At 32.3% G+C, this 26,662-nt stretch overlaps 2 protein-coding genes across 2 annotated transcripts; both read right to left on the reverse strand.

The window, feature by feature from the left end:
- Positions 1 to 6,206: 6,206 nt before the first annotated feature.
- LOC113871376 lies at positions 6,207 to 7,097 on the reverse strand. Its single transcript, XM_027508468.1, has one exon. The coding sequence runs from the start codon at positions 7,095 to 7,097 to the stop codon at positions 6,207 to 6,209; it is 891 nt and encodes a 296-aa protein (XP_027364269.1).
- Positions 7,098 to 11,386: 4,289 nt separating this feature from the next.
- On the reverse strand, positions 11,387 to 24,724 carry LOC113873101 (exocyst complex component EXO70A1). The gene is made up of 11 exons (XM_027511080.1): positions 24,566 to 24,724; positions 24,172 to 24,267; positions 23,184 to 23,389; positions 16,589 to 16,813; positions 16,137 to 16,275; positions 15,851 to 16,063; positions 15,044 to 15,249; positions 14,568 to 14,765; positions 14,376 to 14,475; positions 11,606 to 11,841; positions 11,387 to 11,504 (listed from the first exon to the last, which is right to left on the reverse strand). Exons 1-11 carry the CDS (start codon positions 24,722 to 24,724, stop codon positions 11,387 to 11,389), a joined length of 1,896 nt encoding a protein of 631 aa, XP_027366881.1.
- Positions 24,725 to 26,662: the final 1,938 nt, after the last annotated feature.

Consider the following 26,662-nt stretch of genomic DNA (forward strand, 5'->3'; position numbering starts at 1 on the left):
CATTTCTATAATTTTAATTTCAGAATATAGTAAATACAATTTTAAAATTAATTTTTGAAAATAATTTATAATTTCTTTTAAGAATTTTGTTTTTATAAAAATATTTAATACATTTCAAATTTTAATTTTTCACCCTTGTCCATATAGCCTCGTGACCTATAGAAAATCCAAAGCCCAAAACGTGGGGACTCAATTTCTTGGCATACTGAGCTAGCAAAATTGCAAAGCTAGACCCAAGTCAAATTGATGAAAAGAGAAAGAGAATCTAGCCAAATTGAAATTAATATACTTTCAAGCTAAAAAAAAAATTACAAGGAATAGCTAGATATATGGTGTAAACATGTAGCTTCTAAGACTCTAGTTTACAAAGGCAAGCAAGTTCAATTAAGAAAAGGAACGAATATGGATATCTGGTCTTTAAAATTCAAACTCGAAGTATTACATGTTTACATTAAAAACTTAAAATGTAATTTTATATTAAAAAATTATAAAATAAATTATAATTAAACCAATTTGATTGAACTCGTGAGCATTTCGTAATAAAACTGATGAAGTAGCAAACAAGGTGAATATAAGCTTGAAGGCTAATTTCAAATATTTGAATTTGACCTTTAAGATTCTCTATATTATTTCAAATTAATTTAAAGTAAACTCAAAAGTTAGCGCAATAATATAAAAAAATTTTGGACAAGCAACAGTTACAAGCCTCATCCTGTGATCTTTTAACCTTGAAAAAACAAAACAATTTGTGAAACATCGTTTTCCATAACATTTGTCTTCATATAATACTAACCAACCACTCTTCTATATACAATAACTCAAAGAAAAAAGGACATATAAGAAAATAAAATTAAGAAGCTTTAACATTAAAAGCCGAATATGTAAAATAAAATTGAAAGCCTTGAACTATCCCATATGAAGCATATCATGCTGAAGATAAATGAGACTAATGAAAATCATCACCAAAGGCACATAAAGGAACAAGTTTTCGCTAAAAATTTGACTTTAAGAAGAATGAAAGGTATACAACCCAAATTAGTTCATCAGTTAAAGATATCTTAAACAAATGAGGAGAAAATTTCAACCTTCGTTTTTTAGATTTCTTTTTTATCAAATAACTAAAAAATATACCATAATTTCACCACTTAATTTCTATCTACATTTTATCTTTGACCGAGTGTAATAGAAAGAAGGAAGAGGGGTACGATAAAATAAAATAAAATTGAAAGGGCGATGTATTGAACGTGCACGTGGATGGCGTGATGTGCGGAGGCAGCAGTGTACATTGCAGAACACGGATAGATCCTAGAGTTTGCGTTCATGCACTTGCACTGACATTGAGGAATGAGAATGATGCTATTCTCATCCACAGCTTCAGTTTATTGTGTCACTGTTTGAACCCATCAAGTCCCCACAAGTTCTTCTTCGAACCTCTCAAATTCCCACCAACTTCCCTACTTTTCCTTCTTTTTTTCTTCGCCTACTCATTTAATTTACTGGAGCAGTCAAAAGGGTTTTAGAGGAAGGGCCAGCTTTACCGGCCCTAAAATATTTTTTTAAAATATGTTTTTTATTAATTAAAAAATTATTTAGACTCTAAATTAATTAGTTCAAAATATGTGGTTGAGGGTGAAAAATATCTATAGGTTAGCCTTGACCTTAAAAACACGTTCAAATCATACCCAAAAATTATAAATTTTAATTACAAATAAATAAATAACTTTTTAAAGACAAGAGATATTTAATGTAGACGAAAATAAGAAATAGAAACCATTTCTTTAAAGCAAAAAAGCGATAAACTCTTGAAATAGTTACTTATTTAGAGAGTTACGTACTCAATACAAAAATTATAAATTTTAATTAAAGATAAAAAGAAAATGCCCCACTCCCTGCAAAAAGTGGAAGTGCACAAGTCAACATATAAATCATAAACTTTACCAAACTGAATGCAAAAGGACCAAAAAACAAATATGGACTGCAGAGACCTCAGAGTTTGCTATGCATATGATTTATGGCTTTTCATCAGACTAGTTACCTAAGAGACATGAACGATAAACGAGTAAGGATTTTAATATAACATATGAAAATATAAGCTGATAAAGTAATTAAATTATAAGATAAATTTTTTTTTCATAATATTTTAATTATAAGATTTCAACAAAACTTCATAAAATATATAACTAACAAAAAAATTCAAAAAGATATGAAATTTAAAGACACTAAAAATTAAACAATTCAGCAAAACTTGTTATTTTACATATTGACTTGAACTTGACTTAAAACGATTTTCTATTCATAAAATAAGCATGAATATGTATTGATACATATGCATGTGAACATGAAGTGAAGTAAAAAGAGACAAAAATGGAAAAGCAGAAAAGAACAGCGTTAGGCAGCAACAGGGCAGAATTGAAGTTGAAGGAATGAGTGGTGAAGAATTTTCGAACCCGAGAAAACTCCAAACTGAAAAGTGGAACGGAAAGCAACGAATAGGGAGAAGATAATGAAAGAAAATAGATCGTGGTTTCTTTTCATTTACTTCTTTTATATTCGTCCAAACGTCAATGATTCCAATTAGACTAATCATATATAACGTACAAATGATTATAAATAATCAATAGATGAGACTTTTGCATATTCATGTCAGCATCCATTCCCCCGTTTTTCTTTGTGTTTTTTTAGCTTAGATGTAACTTAGTCGAAAAAATTGAAGGCATCAAGGCTTGGATTAAACGATAATAATATTGATGTGATGCAATGACAACTTTTCCAATAAGCGTTTTCCATGTATTGAAGACATCACCAAAACAAAACAAGCACTAGGTAGCACCAGTACTACTTTATCATCCAAACCAAACAAGATGTAGCTCGACGACCTAAGGTAGTCCCAACAATAGTATTTTCGTTAATTCGTCTTGAAATTGTGCACCGCAAGTTCATTAATATTTAATTACAAAACAGTGGCGTGACAAATTTCTAACATAGTTCATTTACTTGATCTTGAGCTGATCATTTGACTTGAGAAAAAGTTCTGATTAAATTTCTTTTATTTCTTTTTCTTTAATTCTTAGTCGATATTTTTAGGTACAACGTTTCCTCGAGGTTGTTGGTTTTTTTTTTTTTTTAAGGTTTTGGCGTTAAACCCCGGTTATCTACCAAAAGAAATTTGATACCAATTAAAATAAATGATATTGATTCAGAAGGTTAAACATTCTTTTGAATGATACATTATCAATCATAATTCTCAATTCATTCACAAGTTTTGCAGTTTTTTAGATGGTTGAGCAAAACTAGAAATTAAATTACAGTTTTTTAACTGTATTCAAAACATATAATAATAAATAAAGAATAAATTTGCATTAAAAATTATAATATTTAATGTTATTTATATATTAGATTCAATGATATCTTATAATTTTTAATAAAAACTTATTATATATAGGTTTTTGTTATTTACTTTTAGATATGTACTTAAAAAAACTGATTAAATTATAATTACCAGTAATTAGCATAAATATCTAAGATCATAAATTTAGTCTGACTCATTGTTTTTTTTTTTTTTTTGTGAACATTTATTTGTTAATCTGAGAAACCCATCACATGCCCTATATTTGACGCCTGCTTGTTTTTTTAACAACATCGCTGATGTCTTCTTTTTTTGGATCGGATTGCGTCAGGATAATGGGCTTGGGCTGATGGCAATCTTTTTTCTTTTTCTTTTTTTTTCCTTTGACCTAAGCCTTCCTATTTTTAATAGTAAGCTCGAAAAACATGGAACGTGAAGAATAGGAGTCTAGGATTACGAGATTGATAGAAGTGATACGAAATAGATTAAAATAAAATGAAACGAAATGTAACATAATAGAGTACATATTTCATTATTGGATGTATTAAGATGGAATGAAAATAAAATAAAATCATTCTATTGTTTATATAATAAACGGAGCGAAATGAATTAATTTTTTTATTCTTACAATTGTTTTTAAAAGTATCTATTTTTAAATTAATTTTTATACTTTACTGTATTATAACTTTATTAGCAAATAATTACTGCCAATTAAAAATTAACTATATGCATAAAAAATAAGTTAGAACTTTCTATTGAAATAAAAAAAAATTTACAATATAGAAGAAGTCATTATTAACATACCAAGGTCCTAACCAAAAAATAAAATAAAATACTTTGATAGTAATACGATTCTTTTTTTTTTCGTGTATATCTAACTATATAATTATATTTTAATATTTTAATTTTAAATTATGATATTATTTGAATTTATATATTTTATTTAAATATTATGAATCTAATTTAACTTTAGTTATATTTAAATTTAAGTATGATAGTTAATTTTAAATTCATAAAAAAATCTAAGAATAAATATATCATTTTCTATTTAATGTTAAAAACTCATTGCATATTAGTGAATACAGGCTATTAAATCATTTCAACAAATTTCGTTTTCATAAAATTTTAAAAATCATAACAAATATATTACCTTACACTTTTTAAGGAAAATTACCTGTTAATAAAAATTAAAAAAAAATTATACCTGAAAATTTATTTCCAAAAATGAAACAGAATTATTTTTTTTTATAAAAAAGGCTTGATAGTAAAAATATTTTAAAACTCTTACTTGAAATTATAAAACTACAATAAATATTTCTATTTTTAATAAAATTTTACATAATTAATTGCTTATCTCAGATCTTAAGGCTGAGATTAACAAAATTTATTTTTAAAATAGGGAAAAATTTTGCAGATTTTAAAAATAAAAAAAATTATATAAAAAGTGCAAGATAGAAATGAGATTAAAGTAATTTATTCTTTTTTATAATTATAGAAAAAATCGTAAAGGTGTTGTGGAAATAGTATTTCAGAAACTAAAATATCTGTATTAATGACACATTTCATCATAAGACAGCCCCCTAATTCTAATTGACGTATTCATCATCGAAACAAGACAAACCTTAATTTTTATGATCTCTTCACAACGACTAACAAGGATAAGTTCACAGACAACTCTTTAGAAGCCTTGAGTTGGAACTCCTCGCCATAAATTAAGATCTTCCAATTTTAACTTCTCTTTGATTACGTGTAATAATTGGATCTTTATCTGAATGTGTAGTGCCCAAAAATAGTGTCAAGGGATAATGAATTGTTTGGAGCCCTTAAAGGTGGATTTTGTAACGAGTGTCAAGAATCACGTGGAAATCTAGGCAAAGGAGCAAAGGATCACAAGACAGGACGAATTGAAAGGTGGGAAATAAGATCTCTATAGAGGAATGATCTGGTTGAAGGATGGGGATAGGATGTGGTTTAGGGATATGAATGTGGCATATACCAGTTAAGATGATAAATGATGAGGAAGTCGCATGCAACACAAGTCATTAAGTAGCAGCCAAATCAATCATCAAAACGCCAACCTAGCTAGTATATAAGACCAAGACATGGTACTCATTTAGAATTTTTTTAAAACTTGTATAAGAGTTAATAAAATAATTCGAACTATGATCATTTATTTCAATTTTTTTGTAAAAATTTGAAGAACTTGAGACTTATTCTGTACAAAATTAAGGAAGACTAACTCACCAAAAACTTATTATGGGATTACACGTGCTTAATATTGTGCTATATAAAATCAAACCTTTTTATAGTAGTGCAAGGTTAAACAGGTGAACCAACCTTCAGGTTTGCACCTGCAAGACTATTTTGATTTACTTTAATTTCAATGAAAAAGAAAGTTATGTTAATCATCCTGCATGTTACTTTTCGATGATTCATGCCGGTATGACACACAATACATTCATTTATTCGTACTTTACAATACTATTTTCGGCCTGAAACCAGACGAATTAATTATGATATCATGAGAGCATGACACCAGAAAGAGAGAAGGAAATTGCTTAAAATAAAGTAACAAACAAAATAATTATATTTATATACATCTACAAGGCAGAAGCTTGTTCTTATCTAAATCCTCAATTTGCAAACTAGACGACAACCCCGAATGCAGTTCTACACAAGTAACCTTTCTCCACCAGATCAAAACGAAAAACAAAAATTGTAAGAGAAAAAGACACGAATATAGAAATTTCTCAAATTAATTATAAAATCTGATAAAATTTGGGTTTTCTCTCTCTAGCATTATAGTATCATCATGACATTCAATGATTTAAGATGATCTAAACCCTATCTACTACACATATCAAACATAAAGCTGGCATTCAATGGGTTTACCCCCATTATCCAACGTTCCATTTGAATTATTATTCTGAAACACAACCTTCAACCCCTCACAAATTGCCACTACCTCAGCATTCCTCGTAGAGATCGAGCCAGACCTAAACACGTTCATAGAAGACACCTTCAAGGCGAAGGTAACAGAACCCGTGCCTCGCTCTTTGATCAACTCATCCATCGTTGACTTTTCAAACATATGTGCATCAACTTCGCTTGACGAACCCGTCACGTCCACGTCAACCTTGGCATTCCTATTCAACACAAAACCACGCGCGTAATTAACATCAACAAGAGCGTCTCTGTACAACACGTCAACCTTAAGGTCCGAAAAATAAGCCACGAGTTTGTCGTTGGGATTCTCAATGGTCAATTTAGAGTCCCATTGGCCAGCTAAGGCTGGTGACGTGGAAAAGTTTGTTACGGAAAACGACACAACCTTGTAAACGGGTAGTTCGGGACGTAGAACCAAAGCTATGATGAAGCTTGCGAGAAAAAGGCACGTGAGAATTGTGCAACAGCATAAAATGAAGCTTCGGTAGAACCGGGTACCGGCTCTGGAGGTGTGGGGGGTGGGAGGGGGACCGTAATAAGGGGCGTTGGGAGGGTATTGGTAACCGGGGTAACCGGTTGGGTATGAGGTGTAACCTTGCGGGTATGCGTAGGGGTTGGGGTTTTGGCCGGTGGGGTAACCGGTTGGCGGGTAACACATTGGGTGTGGCGGCGGGTACGGTGGTGGATGGGTGGAGTATGTGGTGGCTGGTGATGCTGGGTCGGCGTGTTTGTCTGGGGAATGGGTTGTGAGTGGTGGTTCTGTTTGGCAATTGTCACTTTTTTCTTGGTTGGAGGAAGAAGCCATGGCGAGGGTGGTGATGGTGATTTTTTCTTTTTTTCTTGGTTTGATTTGTTCTCTCTCTCCCAATGATGATGGTGATGGTGATGGTGAAAGAGGGAGAGAGAAGCAATGAGAGAGAGGGCGAGGCAATGTGATGAATGGAAATATATGTTCTATCGGTTGCCCATGGAAAAGACAATGAGAAAAATTTCTTGGTAATGAAAATAAGGAAAGAAGCAAATTTAGATTGATAGAAACGTGTGATGATGGTAAGGTTTGATTGTTTCTATATGTATTGTGTGTAAAAATAATCACATCGGATTATATTTGAAAGGATTGGTGAGTTGAGCATACGAAGCCAAATGTAGTAAGTTAATTTTGTAATTTTTGTTATATATATATATATATATATATATATATATTAAAGTGGTAATTTTATTCTTATAAAAATATTATTACAATTAGTATCATTAATATTGTTATTGTAATTAATTTGGTCAGTACTTTTATTGTAATTAATTATTTTGATTATAACTTGATTATGTATATAATTACTATAGTTATTGATTGTGTTTTAAAAATTTTGGTTTATTGCACTTTATTGTATTTCTTTATTTCACCCTGATATATAAATAAGTGGATCTTTCTATTGTATTAACGCAGTAAAATATGTACACTTTTATTTTTATCCTTTTATTATATGTACTTATATCTTAATATCTAAAGTAATATAGCATAAGGCTATTCTTTTCTATCCAACTATAATTAGTTTTTTAATCTTATTTTTCTACATTACAGTAGTTAATTTTGTTATTACAATAAAAAAAGTATCATTGTAATTAACAATTTAGAATTTTTATTGTAATTAATATTGTTGGAATTTTTACCGCAATTACTTCAATTACAACTTGTTTGAATACACAATCATCATAATTATTGATTGTAATTAAAAAAATTGATTTACAAACATTTTATTGTGGGAATATTATTAGGAAAATTTGGTTTCTTACGAATTCTATTATCTGTTTTTAATCTTTTATTGACTTAATAATTTTTCATTAATTATCAACAATAAATTTAGTTTTAAAATTTTATTAACAAAATTATAATTAATATAAATGAATTATTAACTGACTTACAAAATAACACCACCTTGTTTTTTTTATTCTTTCTCTAACTCTTTAAAGTGATTGATTAATGATTCTCCCATAAATTATTTGTAATATTAATAATGATCATTAATCATCGCAAAACATATTAAATGGATCTTTTCAGAAATACATTTGTTATTTGTATGATAAAATTAAAAATTATCATGTAATTAACCATTTATTTATATGTAGCATTTGTTATGGCAATTTGAGAAACTGTCTCTATGAAATTGTTTTCAATGATATGGGAGTATCTCAAATTTTTTTATGAATTATATTTACTGATTAATTTTAACCTAAAATATTGACTTAACCTCTAAATTAAAAAATGAATTTTTCACATAGGCTATTTTTTAAAGTATGGACTGAAATTGATTATTGCCAAATCAAGTGACAAATTAGTAATAATAAAATAATGGTTTAAATATTTTTTAGTCCTTATATTTTTTGTATTCTTTTAAGTACCTTTGCACCTTTTTATTATTATTTTTCTTATATTTTTGAGTTTTATATTGTTGCCCCCCTCACTTGCTAAGTTGCTATTGAGATACTATTTTGACAAGTAGACCAGATCGCACAAGTAATTAAACAGGAAATAGAGTGTTATTTTTATGCGGATTGACAAATTTAAATACCATTTCACTGTTTCAATTCTAGTTCGAGCAATTCAAAATTTAGGATTGATAAGTTCTATCTTAAAGAAACTAAATTGCAATATTTTATATTAAAATGTTGTGATTTCCTTCTTTTTTTTTGCTTATTAATTTATTTATTCATTTTATGATGTAATTTAATATGGTTATAATATATTTCTAGACTATTTATTAGTGTTTTTATGAAAAAAATTCTAAATAAAATAAAATAATAACAACTCTAAATAAACTTTTAAAAAATATTTTTTTTAAACTTGTGCAACATTATACATGATAAAAAAAAATCAATAAATAGAATATTTTTACTAAATATTGTAGTATTTAATATCACCAATACATTTATATTAAATTATATAATTTTTAAAAAAATTTATTGCATATAATTTTTTTTATTATGTGTAATATTATACAAGTTAAACAAAATAAAAAAAAATTGCATCCAAATGTAAGATAATAAATAAAAATTTAATAAACTGTGGTAGAGAACATAATTACACCCTAATTCAGTTAGTTTCTCTTTGAAATTTATTCATCCATAGAATCTAAAAGAACTAATGATAATTGAGCAAATAAATATATCTAATAAACTTTTAAATATAAAATTATGGGCTTTGTTCGTCGCTGAAATTGCTGGACACAATAGAATTTACCAGTAAATAAATAAGAACTGAAACCCGTGGCTACATTTTTCTACTTGCTGGCAAAGTCGCAATTTATCACCCTCGTTGTTGTTCTACATCAAAATTGAAACTTTTAACTGAAGGGACACTCGATCAGAACTCTTTCAATTAATTTTCTAATTTGTCCATATACCAGTTATCTACATGGTCTAAGCACTCTATAGCCTCGCCAACATCGTCCATTGTTGCCACCTCACCTCGTTCCAACGGTTCTAAATCAACATCTAAATTGGAACAATAAGGATGCATGGTCCTGGGTACATTCATCAAATTATAATTGATTTCCGCTTCCACCATAATTTTTAATCCAAAACTGACAACTCCCATTTTCATCTGTTCACCAATCTCACGAATCACATCATCATCCACAACAGGTTGATCCATCTCCCAACCCGTAGTATTGAAAGTCAAATGCAACGTTTTGTTCTCATTCTCATCCATAACAAAAATCCCACGTGTGACTAATGAATATTCCTCTGATTGAATTGGAGCACTCATCGCTAGGACTTTTTCTTCATTGTACACATTTGGGCCTCAAAGTTGAGAAAGTTAATGAACGTTGAGTTGTCACCGGTAGAGATGGTTAGGTCAACATTCCAAGTGGCTGATAGCTCTCCTTCAGAGATATTGAAGGTGGAGACACGTAGGGAATGGAGAAAAAATCTTGGTGGGGAGGGATTAGAATTTGCGGTGAAGTTGTGTTCAATGTGAATGGGAATCATGAGGCAGAATAGAACAAGTGCAACCAAGCCCACTGTGGTTCCAACAATTCGCCAAGGAGTGCCACAAAACTCGTCACATTCAAGTGTTTGCTCTATGGCGTTGTCATTGTCATTGTCATTGTCGTGAGAGTGAGGAATGGGTATGAAGGTGTAAGGGTGAGTTGCCCAATTGACCCTGGATTCAACTTGAAAACTTGCAGCAGCCATGATTAAAGCTAAATTAATTAGTTGCAATGCGTTCTCAGGTACTTCTCATACAATTTTATTGAATTATGCATATTACACACATTCATGCATATATAGTACACAAATGGGAAACCAACTAGACTATACCCCCAAGGACCGGGCGAGAGGCTGTTTTTGGTAGTTTTGCTATAATAACTAGTAAGTATAGTTGTACATGTTAAGTTTTAACTTTTTCAACTATAGGTGCTGCGTTGTAATTTACATTTTTCTTCTCTCTCTTATGGAATCATAAAATTTAGATTTTATATGTATATATTTAATTAATATCTTTTTAGTTTAATTATAATTTTTATTTTTTATTATAAAAATAAATTTAGGCTTCAAATGATTTAAATTTGATTAATGTTTTAAAATTTTAATTTCTATAATATTTAACCCAAAATTATATAAAATTTGTATTATCTTTAAAACCTTAACATCACCTTTGATGTAAAATTATTCAACTTTCTAGCTTTGAACTCCTTTACATTATCTTCTATCTTGAACATGATACAGATTAGAGGACAAAAATTGAATAAAAAAATTACTAAGAATAAAAAATTGTGCATTATTTTTTGTAGGACATAATGTATGATTAATTTTTTTTTTAATTTAATCAATTTTTAGTAATATTTTATATATTTGGCCTCCGCAACAAAAATTTTCTAACCTCCGTTCCTGGTCCTGGACACAGGTTCGAGTAAAAACTGTGTCTACTAGTGCAAGACAGGAAAAATTAACAGATGGAAGCCTGAAAGGAAAGGAAAACAAAGAAATTTGAGTACTACTGAAAGACAACTTGTCTATATTATTGACCAATGGTTAATAAATACCTAAGTTTCCAAAACAATAACACAAAGGGAAGTGATTCAACGCAACTATTCACCGCTTCTGTTCACCCCACGTCTTGCTCTCGAAAAATTCCCCCACCATTTGCTCAAGATTCTCGGGAGAGTATCTGATGTACTTCTGAGGATTTTTTCCATTCTCAATCATGGGCCTGAAAGATTAAAAATTCATGTAAAACGCCATGTAAAGGATAAAATTTTTATGAGAGAATTGGAAATCCGAAAAGTAAAAAAAGGCCTTACTGAAACGTACCCAAAACGTTTAAGGAAAGATCTGTAGGCAGGCAACAGGACTTCAGCAACAGCCAATCTAAGAGATTCACGCAACTCACTATCCGGAACAGTCCACTGAGATTGTCTCTGATGAAGCTCCTCAATTTGAGTGTTAAAGGTCTTGAACCTATCTTTAATCGCTGCTCTTGAGACTCCACTGGTGCTGTCCCCTCCACCAGAAGAATTTGCTCCTTGAACAGTGAGGCACTGCAAAATCTGCAGGATCATATAGCACTCTCTTTTAATAAAACCATCATCACACAGACTTGCGAGTGAATTACAAAAATGATTTGGATTAGCATCATCATCATCTATCTATAGTATCACAATTACAATACTGAAGTTAGTACATCTATACATAACAGAAGAGCAACTTGTTTATTTTAGAACAAAGTGTCACTGAGACATCAAACAAAGCCTACAAATTAGTCTCAATGTTATGAAAATTATTGAATTGGTGAAGGAAGTAGCATATAATTTATTGGTTAAACTATAATAACCGAAAGGTAATAATTAAGTATATGTTTTTTTTTAATATATATATAATATAACACATTGAGTAATGAATTAACATAAGATCATAAAAAAATCAAGTAATGCAAATTTCTAAATTAGCAATTCAAAAATAAAATGCTATTTGGAGAACTAAATGGAGCATATTTGTAAATTGAATGAAGAAAGACAGATTCAATTCTAACCACCATCGGTTAAGACGAATGGGAATTTAGTGGAGGATATTTGAAAGGACTTTGAGGAGATGGAGCAGAAAATTGACAGTTAGGATGAAATAAGATCTTTGCTAAAGGAATTTATGCAGCGAAAGACTCCTACGATCGATAATCAGGTTGCAGGAAGCTCTAGTCATTCTTAAACTCCCTAACCACGTGACACTGAGCTTTTGGATGCCCATTCAACCAATTTTGAAGATGGTTCTTCTAAAGCACTTGAGAAGGCAATCAAGAAGGTTGAATTGTCTGGTATGACGAAACAGATCCCATTCGATGGTTGGCTAGGGATGAGAAATTCTTTGAAATTCAAAATACCCGATGAAAAATGAAGTTGTTGTTGGCCTTAGTTTGCGTGGAGGATTGTGTTGTTCATTAACTTAGAATTTAAGGAAGAGATTACCGAATAAGAATTAGAAGACTCTGAAGTGAAGGCAGAATTATTGAATTGATTTTCAAGTTTTACCACTGAAAATCCCGATTAACAACTTGCAGCCATATATCGAATGGGGTGAATTGAGGATTATGAGCAGGGTTTTGAAATGTTGGTTCAATTGCCTGAAATAACATAGTAGTAGGCTTTGGGGTATTTTACGAAGGGATTGAGCAATGTTGTTTGAGGAAAGGCGAGAACTCATTAACTGAAGATGTACCAAAGGCAATCAGTCTTGCACACTGTTAGAACCACCACTCAGAATATCAGGCCTCCTATTTTGAAAGTTTATACGAGAAGATCAAGGAACAAAGGAGGATAAAGATGCACCTTTCAAGGGAATTTAGTTACTGATGTTTATCTTAGGATTTTATCTTCTCTTTTTGGTTTTATCTTATCAGTTTGTTTTTCTATTAAGAACTTATCTAGTTGTTATTTAGTTGGTTATCTTGTTAGCCCTTTTGTTTAGGAATCGTTATCTCTTCCTTTTTTCTAGGAATTGTTATCTCTTAGTGTTCCTATTTATAGAATAGCTAGGGGGGGCCTCGAGGGTATGGAGAATTTAATTCCAGTCTTAGGAACAGAGAATACTTTCTCTGCAGGAGCATAGCTCTGGGAAATCAGTGTTTACTGATTGCGGGTCTCTGTACTGTTTCCTCATCATTCAATATAAGTCCTTTCTTTTCTTTTTTAAAGGGATAGAGTCCTAACACACACCCCCATAGAAGTTGAATGTTAAGGAGAAAGACATGATGTGTGGCTGGACAGAATGGTGAAGTGAATTAGGGACAGTTACAGAATGAACCAAAACCTTTGGTGCAGAATGTGTACTTGTTGGGTCAGACCGGTTTCATCTTCTACGGTTAACCCAGATCATTCGGGTTATACCCAAAAGCCCAAGAGCTGCCAGCGTCATCAATCAAGAATTCCATGGGCAATGGCATCGGTTGGGTAATCTAGTAGACTAGAACCAGTCTTGCTGCAAGTAATCATTGACCTTCTCAGTTCAGAAACAGTGGACAATAACATTTGCCATAACAAGAGTAAGAGATAGTCGTTGTTTTCAATGTGGCCAACAGTTTGGGCCCTAAATATGTGTCCAGAGAGTAAACTGAGGGTGTCAATTCAGGGGGAAGACGATAATGAAATACAAGAGGGGAAAATTAAAGTTGCTGAATTGTTGGAGCCTTTGGTGTCAACTGAATCAGATAATGGATACAGCTGTTTCCTCGTTTCAGCCTTGATGGCAAGGTTGTTGTTCATGCCCCAGGCAGGCCCTGGAAAATTTCTGAGAAAGAAACAGAAGCAGACTGAGACCACTAGGCCTGGATTATCAACATTTGTGTAGTACTTTTGTTTATATGCAGTCATGGATTTATGTGACGATTATTCTGTTGTGTTTTATGTGTATAGGGTGTGAAGGGTAGTATTCATTCAATAGTTTAATGTTTGTTGTGTGTTGAAGGTGACTCCTTGTTAGATTGTAGCGTATATTTAGTACTGCAAATCAAATCCAAAAACCAGATTGTTTCCAGCAAGACATACATAATTCAACGTGCTTACTTGAGTTTAATAAGTTTAAAGAAATTAACCTTTGCCCAAGAGATCCTTTTATACTGATTTGCATGCTGCTGTACAATTCGTCTATGTATTTGCACCCAGTCATCCCCCAACATGTCCTTTGCCTCTGACCTGCAAGTACAATATGCAAAATGGAATTAACCCTGGATGGAATCTCCATCTTACAATACTATATGGGCGAAAAGGGAAAACTAACAACTTACCTTCTCACAGATCTCACAATATAATGGATATTGTTCATAAGAAACAACTGGGTCAACGCTGGATCCTTATATTGTTTTGATTTTCCATCCAGGTTATTCTGGAGAGCCTGCATAATTCTTGTCGTAACGGCTGCTAATTGTGCTTCTGGATCACTGGGATCAAACTCTTGAAACAGTTGTTTCAGAGTGGATTGGTAACTGCCCACATTCAGCATCCACATTGAGATGGTAAAATTTGCAAAGACAGTAAGGTACAATGTGGGAAAAATTTGGGGTAACAATGTGAATGGCATCTGGCTCAACTGTCAGAAGTTACAACCTTGTAGGAAACACCAACAAAAAGGAATTATTCCATTAAATTTTTTGTTATTGGTGTTCCTAATAATATATTTTGGAAAAGGATATACACAATCACACACAATTGAAGAAAAAGTAGCTGTCGGAAAGTCAGAAATAAAAATATCAGAATCACTCACTCATAAAGAAACTTCACGTAATTGATCACATAGCTAGTGAGAGGGTGGACAGTTCCATCCATTACAGCAGTTTTGGTGGCATCTTTTTCAACTGCTTCCTCAAAGTCAGCAAAGGTTTCTTGGGCTGTCTGAGCTAGTCTCTTTGCTAAATTCATTGCAGCTTCCCGCATTTCAGTGCAAGCTTTACTTTCAAAAATTCTCTCAATCTGCATCATGTACCAACCCCATCCAAAATAAAGAAAAGATAAAAACAAGAAAAAAACACAATTACACACAAAGAAAACAAGTATAATCAATGTACTAACTAAATTTATGTAAATGTAAAAGAGAAGCAATAATAATAATTCAGAGAATCAAAGATCAATTCTTTCTTATCAAATAATGTCAGCACACATCTACATCAAAAAGAGTTATTTGCAAGGCATTGTGTAGTGTTTCCACTTGCTCTTTCCTCTCTATGCTTTTCTTGTCCCTAGTGAAGGAAGATTTCTTAACTTCTGGACTCTGACAAGCTATCCTTCAAATAACAAATTTTCAAATCATACTGAGCAATCACAAATTCAAATCGTCATCCCAAGAGTGTCCATATGTTTGTTTGAGAAAGAAAACTCAGACAACCTAAGTGATGTACATAATTCACAAGCTATCCTTCAAATAACAAATTTTCAAATCATACTGAGCAATCACAAATTCAAATCGTCATCCCAAGAGTGTCCATATGTTTGTTTGAGAATGAAAACTCGGACAACCTAAGTGATATACATAATTCTGGAAAGACATATTCCTGTGATATAAACTTCACAATACCTCTGGTTGAAGTTCTCTCATTATCTCATACATGTCTAGAAGAACAAATAGTTTTTCCGGTGACCTTTTGCTTTTGGCAATAGCCTCTCCAAAACTAAGAAGCATAGCCACACTACTGGCAGTGACTTCAGCAAAACATTGACTTTTCAAAGAGTCCACACCATCAAATATTTGATCACATATTTTCTTCTCCCCAGAAATCAACAATTTGACCTGTTCATGTAAAATTAAAAAGTTGCATGCCCAAAACAGAACAGATAGAAAAAGGATTTCATATTCATCTTACAGCTATCCTCATGTAATGAATCCAATTCCCAATCTTAGCCTCCAGAACCTCCCACTGCATTTTTTGAACATCATCCTTACTTAGCCTCTCTACACCTAACTTCCTAAGACTCTGTTCCAGGACTGCAGCACGGGTGTCTCTACAAATTTAGAATATAGTTATCACAAGGACAAAACTAAAGTATAGTTCCTTAAGCGTTGTTGGTGTTGTTTACCAATCAAAATTTGAGACTTGTCTCGGTAATCTGTGATAACATTATAAATATTTTATTAAAATAAAACTCTAATTTTAATTGATAAAAAGTACCAACAACACCTAAAGAACAACATGTAAGTCTTGTTTGATATCATAATCCAAATTTGAAAGAATGATCAAATATGTCTTTAGCTTCAGACATAATGCAGGCAACCACTTGGTCATCTAATTATATGGAAAGAGAGGAACATCACTACCTGTAGATTCGAAAGAGCTGTTGTTGATGGCCAGCTTGAACCATCTGGTGTGCTAAATCATGTAGCAAAGGTATAACTCTGGGTGGAATGAGGGTGGGAAGTGTGAAAGTGACAGTTTCCATTTTTTGTTTTTCAGTATGATTTTTGCCACCACCATCATTTTGCCCAGATGGCCGTAGAGAGTTTGGTAAGCATTCAAAAAGGCGATCAGGTTCCACTGGCTTGCTGAAATCAAAAGTCAATTGTTAGAATTTTTGTCCTGATAGATTTTTTAGGTTTTAGAGCCCAATAACAAATACCAGAAACCTTTATAATCATATGAAGAAGTTGAATACTTTTATAATTGCAAAAACAAATATCGAAGAGGTTTTTCCTGTTTTGGTGAAACTTCAGTGAGATATAACTATATTAAATTGCAAAACGGAATTAGGTAAGTCTGTAATGACTTGCATCTGAAAAAGGATCTTGATGTTTTCCTTTAGTAGAGAAAAATAATATGCATATACCTTCAAGGCTTCTAGGCAAATTAAATAACCAAGAATCCAACAGATGAAGTAAATTTTATGCAAACAAAATCATTTAACTAACGCTGTTAGTGCCACATAACCCTGTCTTTCTTCTTCAAAACATCCTTGATTTGGTATTTAGTTCTTTCAAGAAAAAAAATCACACAAGATATAGCTATACTAAAAGAAAAGAGCATGAAAAAAGAGAGAATAAAAACAGCAAAGGTTATTGAATTTCACAGGCAAGGTCAATTAAGTCTCTTGGGTCAAGGGAGTAATTTTGAATGTTGAGACATTGCACACATCAATATAAGAATGCTATTGAAAAAGAGAGAAACAAGAAGACATAAGATGAATCTATATGTTGGAATACACAACGGAGCTATCTATTTATAATAGTGCATAATAATTAAATATTTACACGATATTCTTTTTCCTAATATCATGACATCTACAATCACACTATCTACGCAGGTACTTTATTTGCATAGTTAGCTTATTTGTATACATTAATCTCAACACTCTCCCTTAAGCTGGAGCATATAAATCATATATATCAGACTTGTTAAATATATAATTGATATGAGACCCCTTTAATGATTAAGTAAAAATATCTATCAATTGATCATTAGAGTTAATGGATTGAGTAACAGTATCTCCGAATAAGATCATTTCTCTATTGAAGTGACAATCTAGCTGAATGTGCTTGGTGCTCTCGTGAAAAATTGGGTTTGAGGCAATATGAAGACTAGTCATTAGTGTGTTCTCTCCAAACGTCAATTCCTTCAGTAGATGTTTGAGCTATATTAGCTTACAAGTGGTTGAAGTCATAGCTTGGTATTCTTCTTTTGTGCTTGATTGTGCAACAATGCTTTGTTTCTTGCTTTAACAAGAGATTAAGTTGTTACCATTGAAAACATGTTACCAAGAAGTTGATCCCCTATCTATAGAAGAGCCTACCCAATTCTCATGAATATCCCACAATTCAAGTGTATCCTCTATCTTCTATAAAAAGGCTTTCCTTAAATCTTCTTTGATTTATTTTATGATACAAATAATAGCATCCCAATATTCCTCACAAGGAGAGTTGAGAAATCGATTCACCATACTCATAATAAAAGAGATAACATTTAAGGATGAGTAAAAATGAGATAATTTAATTTCTCAACAAGCCTTTTATATTTCTTTAGATTCGCAAGAGGCTCCTCTTATTTTGCTATAAGTTTGATATTAGGATCCATAGGAGTATCAATGGATTTGACACTCGTGAACCTTGTCTCTTATAGAATGTTCATGACATGCTTTCTTTGAAAAATTACAATACTATTTTTAAACTTAGTTATTTCTATCCTCAAGAAGTATTTAAGTTTGCTAAAATCTTTTGTTTGGAAGTGATGACATAGATGTTGTTTCACCTATGAAATTCCATGGTGGTAACTATCCATGTTGACAATGTCGTTTACATAGACAATGAGGTGAAAGCATCCTGCGGAAGAATGGCAATAGAAGACCAAGTGATCAGCTTCCCTCCAAGTCATGTTGATTTGTTGAACCATAGTACTAAACTTGTCAAACAATGCCCAAAGAGATTGTTTAAGACCATATAGAGATTTTTGTAGTTGATAAACTAGTCCTGAAAATTATCCCTAAGCAACGAAATCAAGCGGTTGCTCCATATAGACTTCTTCCAAAAGATTTACATGTAAGAAAGTATTCTTGATGTCCAATTGATAAATAGGCTAATGACAAATGGTTGCCATAGATAAAAAAAGCGATTAGAGGGCACATTAATTATAAGAGAGAATGTATCACCACAGTCCAAGCCAAAATTTGAGTGTAACCTTTGGCTATAAGACAAGCTTTTATTCAATCTACTTTGCCATAAGGACCAACTTAAATAGGGCAAATCCATCGACAACCAACGACAAGTTTCTCCAGCCAAAATGAGCAAGGGCATCACATGTAAATTAAAGAATGGAAACAGAAAAAAAAAAAAAAACAAGTGTAATGAAAAGAAGATAAACAATGATAACTGATATTAACATAGTGATGACGGGGATTATGAGTAGAATGTATATATACCTTTACAAATCACAGTGGGAAAGACTAACTAAGGAAGCAAGGCAAGAGGAGACAAATAAAGTGGCACTGAAGGTGAGTTAATAGACAAAGTAATATGATGGTGATGTTTTGAAGGTAGAGCTAGTGAAGCATATGGTGTTGGAAACTTCAAAAAGAGAAAAAAATGAACAAAAATCAGCAAGTAATCATTTGAAGACTTAAAAAGAAGACATGGAATTATAAAACATGTCATATTAAAAAAAGATATCATAGGATATAAAATAATATTGAAGATTAGGAAAGTAACACTTATATCATTTTTTTGACCAAATATAACTAAAGAAAACACATTTGTGGGAATGAGCAAAGAGTTTGTCATAACTAAGACTTACATTGTGAACGAAACAAGCGGAACCAAAGACTCAAGAAGACAAGAGATGAAGAGGTTAATGTGGATACAAGACTTGTTAAGATATTTTCTTGCCTAAATAAGATGAAAACATCCTATTGATGAGGTAACAGGTAGTAAGGATGACATCACTTCAAAAACCATGAGAAACATGAGCATGAAATAAAGGGATATGAGCAGTCTTAAAAAAATGTTTATTTTTATGTTCAACAACCCTATTTTGTTAAGGAATAAGAGGATAAGATGTCTAATGAAGAATCTCATGTGAGTTCATGAAACTATGAAAGGAAGAACACAAGTATTCTTTGATATTATCACTTTGTAAAGTATAAATAAAAATGTCAAATGGTGTTAATATTTCATTGTAAAAACATACTAATCAATCTTAGATAGTAGCGCAAATTAGTCAACTCCAAAAATGCTATAGTGGGATAGCAGATAGTGAGATGATCGTTATTCTGAAGACAATCAAAACAAAAAGAAAAACAGATCAAGGAGTGTTCCGTCATAAAAAAAGCTCTAACGCAAATGATCTCACTGGAAAATGTCTCACTATCATTGAAAAAAATTTACATTTTGTTAGAAATAGCTTAGGTTACACCAAAGATGAAGAAGATAATCGAAAAATGTCTCTATTCATGTTAGAAATAACTTAGGTTTCGACAAAGATGATCAAAACTTGGCTGGAAATGGTAACTTGCACTAGAAAGTGATGCTAGAGATGGAGGATGAAGCAAGAGAAAAGAGAACAGAGATCAAGGTAGGGTTACGACTTTCAGAAATATAAAAGGGAGCAAAATTCCAAGATTGCTCCCTTTAAAAAGCATTCCAACTTTCAAAAAGAAAAAATTTGTCCTTTTGCCCCTATTTGACATATAAAAGGTGCAAAATCCTAAAATTGTTCCCCTTAAAAAGCATTTCAACCTTCAAAATGGAAGGACAAATTTGCCCTTTGCCCTAGGATGAAATAGTGACCACTAGGGCCACAATTTGCTCTGCTTTTTGAAGCGATCCGCGACTTAATGACTACTACACTGAAACGCAACAGTGATGGAATAGCAGCACCCAGCTGCTTTGCTCCGCACCTTCGGGATAGCAGTTGCTATTGACTATTATGTGTGAAAAGATTGTGAAACAACACAATTAAAGGAACGAGTAAGACAATGAATAAAGAGAAAATTAAGGGAGACCCATGACATTATCAATGGAAACAAATGGAAGAATTGATACATTGTCAATATCTTTAGGTCATGTTTGGGAACCATTAGTCATAGTTATAGAGAATAAAGAATCAGAAAAACAAAGAATAGAGAAAAAATATTTATTACCACTAATGTGATTGATGGCCCCAAATTCAAGAATACAAGGACCAAAAGAAGGAGAATGGGGGATGTTGGTAAAGGAATTACTAGTTTGCGCAATTGAACAATAATCATAAGATTCAAACAACGCCTAAAAAGCAGGTAGTAATCCAACAAAGTCAAAAGGAACTTGTGAAGAGGAGTAACCGACATTGCGCATGCAAGGAGGGCAACCATGAAGATTATAGCATCGAACAATAGTATGACCAAGCTTGTAACAAAGGTCACACCTAGGGCATGATTTTCCAAGTTGTGAGAATGAGTGCAATAACCTTGATGAGACATTAGAATAGAGGAATTCACGGGAGAAGGAGCAACTTGGATAGATGTCTTAGCTGGAACATGAAGCAGGATGATCCAAGTAGTATCTAGTGTAGGAACATTGGAACAACTCAAGATCTGACTGTGATTATTCAAGTAACTCTTAGGTAAACCATACAAGGACAATAATAAAAAGAATTGTTGGCATTGCTCGAGCTCTTTGCCAATTTTGTCAACATGAGGTAAGAGCTCATTGAAATCATGATGGAGACTAGAGACTCGACCCAAATAGGTAGCCATAGAATCATGGTACTTAAAATTGCAATTTTACATGTAAAATCGTACGATTTTAAGATTTTCTCATGCCTAAGCAATCCCAATTTTTTTGATCCTACTAAAACTCCTTTCTTTTTGGAAAACCAAGAAATCTGACCCATTTTTAATTGGCTCATAAGACAAGACTTTAACTAATTCATTTTGGCACTTTTCTTCACCTTTTTTTTTTTGCTCTTGTGCACACAAAAGTTCTAAACCCCTTCTTGGTTTTTCTACTTTTGGGTTGGCCTTATTCACTTTTTGCTTCTGGGTTGAACTCTTAATTAATTTTCTTGTGGATTCAAATACTCCATGCTTTGTTTGAGTTGCTACACTATTTGGGACCCTAGATTCAAGTTTTTGATCTCTGCTAAGTTACACTCTTTTAATCTGTTTAGTTATTTACAAAAGTCTTTAAAGTAAGAAAGCAGCTGCTAGAGTTGTAAGCAGCTAGGATGATGCTATTGGTTGAGCTTTTGAATTTGGAATTGTTGTGACTTAAAAGTTTGTGGCTGTTAGAAATTTAAGGTTATTTTGTCTTATTTTTATTAATTTTTATGCATTATATATATGAATTCAAAACTATTTTATATTTTAAGTAGATCTTACCATTCGTGTTACAATTACACGATTTGTGTCTTTAACCTTTATAATCCTATGTAAGATCTCAATTTTGACTACCTTGCATGGAATCAAGAGATCGAGCACCAATAATAGTCATAAGGTCATAAAATGCTTTGTAAAGTTGTTGAGTGTTATTGGTATCAAGAGACTTTGCCCGAGTCCATATAGCTTCACATGTCTTGTGGGCATGGAAAACATGTGGAAAAAAGGGATGAATAGTAGCCTTAATAATGTAACAAAGTTAAGTGTTAATCTTCTTTAGTTCTTCCAACGAGGGCGATTAGCCTTGGCAATAGTTTCAGCCTTCATGGTTAGATGCTCATTGTACTCTTTCCCAACAAATCAAAGATGAATATTTGAAGCTCAAAAGTGGTAGAATTTTTACCATCCAATTGCTGAATAGACAGATAATTAGTTGCGTGGTTGGTAAAGATGGTAGGTTTAGCTTTGGGAACGTGGCTGCAGCCATAAGCAGTTCGGAGGAGAGAGATAGAATGTGAACAGAGTCAAAACGTGTCAGAAAAGGTAGGAAGATGACTGAAAAGCCCAGAAACCTTGGAGGAAACAAGGTTTTTGATATATATATATATATATAGGATGAATCTGTGCATAATATTCAGAGAGAAATGAGAGATATAGGATGAATCTGTGTTTCAATACACAGCGGAGCTATTTATTTATAATAGTGCATAATATTACATGATATTTTGTCATCGAAGATCACGGTATCTACGGTTATGCTATCGACGCAATTACCTTATTTGCATATATTAATTTCAACAGATGCAAACAAGATTCATGTCTACATGAATAAGATTTTAAAATTACTATAATTTAATTACTATGTATATGGAAAAAACTAAGGTAACAGTTGTTAGGAACACAAACCATAGAAATGGTGATGATCTAACCAAGACAGAGGCATTAGAATGCGCCAGTTAATGCTTAGAAGGACGGAAAAATAAAAAGATAAATTAAGAGTATAATATAATGCTAACATAAACACATGTAATGTATATTGAAAAGAAAAGCAGAAATTCAAATTTGAGAAGACCAACCTGTAGTTTGTCAAAAGATGTCTGAACTCGTCTTCTAGCTTTGAGATAGCTTTGGTAAGCAAGCTGTTGGCATGGTTGACAATACTCTCACTACTTTTGAAACTCGTTTTGCTGCTGAAGAAACGAACATTTGCTCTCAGCTGATCAATTGCTTCTAAATAGCTTTCTAGATCCTCATGTGGCCCTCGCAGTATTTTAGCCTCAGCCTAACAGAAATCATAAAATGTTATTAGCATCTTCTACTAATTTAATTAAATTTTAAAAATCACCATATAATACACTATATTTATCAATCACTCAAAAATGCACATGATTTCAGTTATAGATGCAATTTAAAGAAGACCAACATATAAGAAATTTATCTGGAAGTTGGACACTGAACTTTATGCAAAATAAACAAAATGTTGGACAAGAAGAGGTTATGAAAGGTGGCAGGGCAATCAAACCGGAAAACAAAGGGTATCATTATCATATTTGACTCTGGATACACAAAAAAATACATTAAACTAGCAAAAAAATTTATTTTTCGGCTAACGATTAAATTGAAACTTAGTAGAGCATTTTGAAATTGTACTTGAACATCATAACAGAAATATTCTGATAAAAGACTCTCTGATGCTATCAACTGCCTGACTCAACTTTCTTTACTTTTGCGCCTTCAATTTTCCATGCATAGCTCAAAACAAAAAATAGGAGACAGTTCATGAATCAATCCTAGTATTATTTAAATGCTTAATGTCAGGAAGTCCATAGACATTAGATAGGCAGAATAATACAACAGTAAACATGACACGATTCATAAACATGAAAGGAACGCCCACGTTCTTGTTTGACATTTCCATAGTAATGCACCATAGCAAAAGGAATCGCAGCCACATTTTAACAGTTGATGCTAGCTAAATCACAAGCTACTACTCAAATTCAGAAATCATCCACTCGCTGCAGCAACATGCAAATCAATTGAAAATAAAGTAAAATATAGACCAACCTTTCGGGTCTGGTCGAATTGCGCCAAAATCACCTCTGCTACTTTTAGAGTCTTGTCAATATTATCATGTGCACTTCGAATCGAATGCGTTTTTATCTACCACATAACAAAGCAAGGAAATGAAAATCAAAACCCTAAATAATACTCTATTCAAGTCAAAATACAACAGCTGAATCCACTGGCTTCGTCCAACTGAAGAGCAGAGATTAACAATAATAACGAAGAATTGAAGAGCAATGCTCGATCAATGCACCTCGTAATTTCAACGATAAGCTACAAAACAGACAGCATAAGCTCATTTTCTAGTTATCAGAGGCGTGTGACGCAAACGGTTCACGCATTCTTCTGCCATTCGTGGCGGGGAAAGGAGAGAAAAGCGTGCGAACGGGCATACCTGAGTAGGACGCATTGCGGTTTCGAGAGCGGAGAGGCGGTGATCGAAGGAACCGAGAATGGAGACCATGTTATCGGTGATGGTTTGGCTCTTGTGCAGCGAGTCTTTGACGAACGCTGCTCTTTGCCGGAGAGCATCCATTGTTTGCGATATCCCCATTTTAACCGATTTTCTCGTACTTTCTTGTCTCTGTTTAGTCACTGGGAAGATGGAAACGCGCAAGGTGCTTCGATTCGATTCGAAAATCGCTGATTCTTTTTATTTTATTTTTTTTCCTTTTTCGTTGCTTCGAAATCCGTCAGTTGCTGTTCTCACTCTGTTTCCGTGCTCTTCGCCAAACGGTTAAAAGAAGTAGTTGAAGCTTCGGGCGGGTGTGGCCCCATGGATGCTTTGTGGGACCCTGTCTCGTTCCAATGCTGCTTTCTCCATTTTTCTCATGTGTTCATTCTAATCATTTTATGAATTTAAATTTCAGCCTAAACATTTAGAAAAAAAGAAAAAAGTTCAGCCTTTAAGCAACCCAATTTAATTATAAATTTTTTAAAATAATATTTATTATTTGATGAAATTTAATTTATACAAGACTTATATGAGCTTCGTTAAATTTCGCCCTCGGTTTTTGTAGGTTTCATATAAATTTTATAAATTTATAAAAAAAACTAATTTTTGTTTGATTAATTAATTGATTCGGGCGTTTAACTTAATTATTTAATTAATATGGTATTACTTCGTAAATTCACATTTGGCAATCTTTATTATCTTTAAAATACTATATTGTTGAGAAAGACTAGATTATATTAAAAAAATATATATGAATACTATTAATGTTATGACAAGAGATTTTATCGGATATATTAGGACAAGTTTAACACCCAGATCTTATGAGTTACTTTTTCTCGATTTTTCAAACGATAGTTGTTGAGTGTAACAAAAGTTACTTGTAGAAACAACTATCATCACTAAGTTGCTCGTAAAAACATATAAGTTCAATCAAAGATTGAATGAAATAGGAAAAAAAGAGACATGAATCACCATTAATATTAAAGATTGCTTTAATTTTTACTTTCATCTACCATAATACATGGTCATAAATTCTTTATTGATCGAATAGGATTTGTCACATTTTATATGAAGCAATTCATACTAATTAAATAGCAGTGTTCGTATTGTTTCAACAAAATCTAAAAATGTCAAATGGAAGGTATTAAGGTAAAGTATTTTTTAGGCAAGCCAACACTTGTATCATTATGGCATTAAGTGCAATAGAAGAGAAGGATCAACCTAGAATCTAATCTATCTTTTTAAGTGTAGCTAGAGCATTTGGTGCATTCTAGAGCAGCTACTTGAATGATCTAATTTGTAAAAATTTAAAAAAAAAATACATTTACTGTTATAAATATGGCTTTAACAGGATACACACTAGGACATCCTTATTTGCAATGAGAAGGAGCTAAGATTATGCGTACTTTGCTTGTAGCTAATGTTTTGCCATTTGTCAGCACATGACTTGCAAATATGGACATGGAAAGAATCACCATTATTTTTACGAAGTCCTCATCACTGAAAAGAGAAGTGACCCTCCACCTAGACTTTAGAATGATCAATAATACTAATAATTAGCAACATAATATTTAATTAAGATGATTCCTTATATTCTACCGTAAAGAAAAGAAAGAATCAATTATTAGCAAAGAGTTATATGCTTTCGGAGTTAAACACGAAGGTCAAACTTTTGCTCTCCAAGTATGACGCTAGTTTCAAAATGATTTGATTTTCACCAAAAACAGCATCATTGCTTATGGGACAAAGCCAAGGAAATAAAATAGTCACTTAATTTGTGGGCAAGTATCAGTTTTATCTTTTACCTAATGTGCATAGCAATCAAACATCCAATTATTATCATTATTTCCCTAATTAAATCATAATTGATATAACTGATAAATTTTACCTGACTCCAAAAGTTTAGTTAACTAGAACAATAGTCAAAGTTGATTCATAATATCCCATGTTATTTTCTACACTTCTACATTTTAACAACCTTTCATACTACCTTCGCTTTCCTAAACATATTTTTTTAATGATTTGAGCTATTGAGCT

This window comes from Abrus precatorius, unplaced genomic scaffold (genome assembly GCF_003935025.1).
Source record: "Abrus precatorius isolate BTA unplaced genomic scaffold, Abrus_2018 Scaffold7, whole genome shotgun sequence".
Taxonomy (NCBI): Eukaryota; Viridiplantae; Streptophyta; class Magnoliopsida; order Fabales; family Fabaceae; genus Abrus; species Abrus precatorius.

Coding starts and splice junctions, on each gene's coding strand:
- LOC113871376 (XM_027508468.1), bottom strand. CDS start 7,097: ATGGCTTCTTCCTCCAACCAAGAAAAAAGTGACAATTGCCAAACAGAA.
- LOC113873101 (XM_027511080.1), bottom strand. CDS start 24,724: ATGGGGATATCGCAAACAATGGATGCTCTCCGGCAAAGAGCAGCGTTC. Junction 24,268..24,565: donor CCGCAATGCGTCCTACTCAG/GTATGCCCGTTC, acceptor GTTATGTGGTAG/ATAAAAACGCATTCGATTCG. Junction 15,250..15,850: donor TGAGAGAACTTCAACCAGAG/GTATTGTGAAGT, acceptor TACATGATGCAG/ATTGAGAGAATTTTTGAAAG.